General features: G+C 37.2%; 1 protein-coding gene across 1 annotated transcript; it reads right to left on the bottom strand.

Annotated features, from left to right (window-relative positions):
• Positions 1-1183: 1183 nt before the first annotated feature.
• Positions 1184-2131, bottom strand: LOC110338440 (vomeronasal type-1 receptor 4-like). Its single transcript, XM_021221803.1, has one exon. It carries the CDS (start codon positions 2129-2131, stop codon positions 1184-1186), a length of 948 nt encoding a protein of 315 aa, XP_021077462.1.
• Positions 2132-4787: the final 2656 nt, after the last annotated feature.

The raw sequence follows: 4787 nt of genomic DNA, 5'->3' as shown, positions 1-4787 counted from the left end.
TTCCCATACCCCTCCCCCCACCTCTGTTCCCCTACCCACCCACTCCCACTACTTGGCCCAGGCCTTGCCTTGTGCTAGGTCATATCATTCCTCTGTTTTGTGTCACATACTTCGATGTACCTTGCCTACTGTGATATCAGACTCCTTTGTTTTCTGTATTATAAAACTGATGCTCATTTTGAGGCAAAAATTACATTTAGATCGGCACTCCCTTGTGTTGTGTCTGTCACCCCCTTTTCACCTACTCCTTGCCCACCTCTAACCAGAACCCGAGTTTCGTCAGTGGATCGAGGACCCAAGTGAGGTTTGTATATAGCATGGGGAGGCTTGCAAACAACTGTATTTGCACTGGCAGAGCTTCACAGGAGACAGCTATACCAGGGTCCTATCAGCAAAATCTTCCTGGCATCTGCAATAGTGTCTGGGTTTGGTGGTTGTTTATGGGATGGATTCCCAGGTGGGGCAGTCCCTGGATGGTCCTTCCTTCAGTCTCAGCTCTGAATGTTGTCTCTGTAACTCCTTCCATGGGTAACATCAGTGGGAGGAGAGGCCCTTGGTCTTGTGAAGATTCTAGGCCCCAGTATAAGGGAATGCCAAGACCAGGAAGTGGGAGTGGGTGGGTTGGGGAACAGGGGGAGAGGGGAGGATATAGGGGATTTTCAGAGAGGAAACTAGGTAAGGGGATAATATTTGAAATGTAAATGAAGAAAATATAATAAAAAATAAATCTATTAAAAACAATCATATGTCCCATAATATGCAAAACACGCCAAATGTAAACATAGGAATTGGCTAAAAAGATTTTTCATTTATTTCAGTGTCAAAGAGCTAGAAAACATATCAGAAAAGGGATATTGCAAAAATTTTAACAACTACCTTAGTGTAACATCTGGTTTTGATTTCTCATCAGGATCTTTAAATTTATATATGTTATATGATCATCCAGATATATATCTTAACTCACAATGAACATACTTGCAGTATATGCATTCTCACATTCTTATGTAAAAATGCTGCACAACTAAATATATGCGTAAATATGTGTGTATGCAAACACACTTGCATGTACAGTGATCTACTGGTTTGTCTTCAATAGCATAACCATTCGCATGGTGTGACTGTAATTATGTGCACAATTGTTTTGGAATGAGTCAATAACAAAGTAATAACTGTCATTAGGCTTTCAATTAATCTCATCCTCAGAGGTTTTTGGAAAAGTTCTATTCCTTGTTGAAGGCAGGAAGAAGCTGGATACACGAGAATCACGGCTCATGAGCAGAAAAGGACAAACAGTGGGGAAAAGCAGAGAGGCCATTGCAGTCACATTCACCAGAGACCAGCTGGGCTTGTACAATAAAGCCCCAAAGAGTTGACAAAGAGAGGAGAGTGTGTAAAAAGAAACAAAGGTACAAACCAGGAGAAGGATGGTTTTGGTGGCTCTGGACTCAGGGGAAGATTTTGAGGACATCTTGTTTCTGGGCATTTGCTGCATCTTCTGCTTGTGTCTATATAGCGTAAGTACCATGCAGCTGCTGGCCCAGACCATGAGCCCCAGAAAAATAATGTCAGGAGCCAACAACAATGCTGCATATAATATGTCTCTGGTTTTGTCATGACAGTCCCAATAGCAGTATAGAAAAGATTTTAGTTCTGTTGTGGTTTCATTGATGTATTTTGCCCTCATGTGCATAAGATTTACACTGCTTATAAAAAAGTGAATGAGCCAGCTCAGGTACACAGAATAACAAATGCATTTGTGTGTTTTGACTTTAAAGTCTGAACTCCTAGTATTCCTGAGCCTGATTATGATGGCCTGGAAGACACTAAGGAAGGAGGTACTGCCAACACCCACACTCCTTCCCACCCTGTGAAAGGAGAAAACTAGTTTGCATCCAATATCATTGAGGAAGTCTTTTGAACCAAAACCTGCAATTGTCTGGGGAACTCCTTTACACAGTAGAGTTAAGATATTGGCTACAGTTAAGTGCATTACAATCCAGTCTGTGGACAGTAACCTGTACCCTATGAGGTAAAGAAACAAATAGTGGCAGAGAAGAGAGAAATTCCCCAGAACTCCAATCACAGTCTGAGACAAGAAGATCACTCCTACAGCTAACTCACATGTTGCCATACTGCTAGTTCCTCGTCTCAGACTGAGATCCTGAATGAGAAAATGAGGCTGAGTTCTTCAATGCATATATTCTTGCACAGGGCACACAATATAACAAATGCAGAAAAAAAATCTACAAGAAAAATTCATCTTATGAAGCAGGCATAAATTACACACATGAACATAATTAAATGGGGCACAAAGTGCTTGAGTATTTGTGGGATCATATTCAGGGGAATTTGGAAAGAGCATTAATGCCTCTGTGGCAAAACAAGCACAGAATGCCTAATGTGGCTCATGTTAGAAACATAACATTGATTCCATTGCATCAAGTTATTAATCCATTCAGTTTGGGGAAATAAACATTAAATGACTTCAATAGAATAATATGGCAAAATATTAATTTGAGACAATGGATTCTCTCTATATTGAAACCTGAGAGAAGTAAATGTGTGAATAATAAAAGAGTTGAAGTTTGTAAATTATAGGTTATATATGCAACATACAAGGGTAAATTGTAAGAAATTATAACTTAAACTGTTGACACAGGTGGGATTGTTGTTACTATGTTAACAGACACAGACACTCATATTTAGAATTTTAGGTTCAGTGATAAATTTACGAGAGAATCCATGGTAAACCATGCAGGTCCTTTATTTGCTCAGAATTTCCATTTTATATTATCTTATATTTCAATTCTTATTCTTATATTTCAATTGATCAGAATATTCTAATATTCATGAAAACAAGATTTAACCCTAATAGCTAAAGGCAAAAAGCAATAAAATCAAATAATTTTATGTTTTTTCAATGTCCTTGGCCACTTCCATGGAAGAAAGCAGGGGTATTTTCAAATTGGGACGAGTACTGTTTCCATTAATTTTACCCCCACTCTAGGGTAGAAAATAACCTTTGAATAAGAGAGACCTTCACTTCCATGCAATTTCAGATATCATATCATTATTTCAAGGAAGGATTTCATTCCTTATTTTAAGCATGAAGATATAATTAGTGTCTACCTAGAAGGACTGAAATCTTCTTATTATGCTTATAAGAAGAAATCACAGATTACTATTATTTTCATTTTTAAGGTCATGAGAATTTACTCTTTATCCTTTTTTTTCTTTATCGAAATTATTTAACATATTTTATAGAAAGTTATTACATTTTCAATGGCATAGTCCCAGAATCAGAATGACAAACACCCTGTAAATACATGTTCCATGTGTAGATTATTTACATGCTCCTTACTAGTCACAGTTACCACTGTACATAAAGCACTGACAAAACTAAGACACACAGACTTACATGCTTCCCACAATGCTATGTAGTGTCACTGACCACAGAAATTCTTCTTTACAAGGTACCCTAGAGAATGATGCTCATAAAGGAAAAATTGTTTTTTTAATGATATTTTATGAGGCCATTAGAGCCAAACCTTTTTTTTTCAAAGAGGAGAGGGCACTGCGAACACTAACAGTGAAGAATAATTTAAGTTAGAATTGGAACACAGTGCTTCCAGGACCCCAGTACTCATTTCTTCCCAATTCCATTCCTTAGGAGTCTTTGTCTTCTGTGACTTTGCCTTTCCTCCAACTTCAGTCCCATGTTCTGTCATCTTCTGCAATTACTTACCAAGTCTCCCACATCCTACCTTTTCTTCTCAGGTTGCAATCTGTTACACTATCTGCACTTTTACTCTTCCTCAGCATTCTGATTTCAATGCCATGGTCACAAAGATCAGGAGGTCAGGTGGAGGAAGTTACCAGTACTTGAGATATGCATATGAGACTCTGTGATCTCACCTCCCCTCAGACCTGCAATTAATATTTCACCTAAAATAGCAACGGATAGGTAATCTTGAAAAAAATGACATAGCTTACAAAGACACATTACAAAGGTGACCATTACAAAGAGGAATTATATATTCTTACTAGGAGCTCTTAAGGGAATATTGTGCATTTCAGAGAAGTTGTTATCTGCTATGTTTCCTGGAGGTCCCAAGATGTCATCTTTAGAGGCAAGTAGATAGTTTGACATGTCAGAGGTCTAACATTGAGCTATGTATGTGCATTGTTTTTATTTTTTTGATTCTCTGAAATATTCTGTACAAAATCCTCATTTTCAGTTCATCTAAATGGGTTCCATTAATACATAGAGAGGAAAATTTCATCGACAAAATATATTGTTGATATTCTCAAAAATCCAATAAAATGACCTGGATACTATAAATTTACTCCAATATTATTTTCATTTAATCTGAGGTATCCATGTTGATTAATTTCTGTTTGGTCATTTGTTTTCACAACTGGAAGTAGTCTACCAATCATATTACTAAGGAAAATTTCCTTTATCATTATACCTTTATATTAAAAACCAAATTGAATCAAGTGCTAGTTTGAACAAAGGTTCTGTGCATGGGTAAAAAATTCTGCTCTCAGAATTCATGGATTACTAAAGGAAAACATGATTGCTAAGCATGTGCTACATCCTTTTGAGTTTGCATCAATAAGCATAAACAGGTACCTAAACAGCATAACCTGTTTTTATTGTTGTTGCTTGTCCATAGTAAGTAGGTAAGATCCTATTTTGGAAGATATCATGAACTTAACAGGCAGCACCCAGAGAAATCAAACTCAACTGCTTAGGAAAATTTCTCCCTGCTATGTAACTGTAC

Source organism: Mus pahari, chromosome 21 (assembly GCF_900095145.1).
Source record: "Mus pahari chromosome 21, PAHARI_EIJ_v1.1, whole genome shotgun sequence".
In the NCBI taxonomy this organism is placed as follows: domain Eukaryota; kingdom Metazoa; phylum Chordata; class Mammalia; order Rodentia; family Muridae; genus Mus; species Mus pahari.
This window is presented reverse-complemented; position numbering and strand designations above follow the sequence as displayed.

What these genes read in the sequence shown, in the direction of transcription:
- LOC110338440 (XM_021221803.1), bottom strand. Translation starts at nt 2,131, where the DNA reads ATGGCAACATGTGAGTTAGCTGTAGGAGTGATCTTCTTGTCTCAGACT.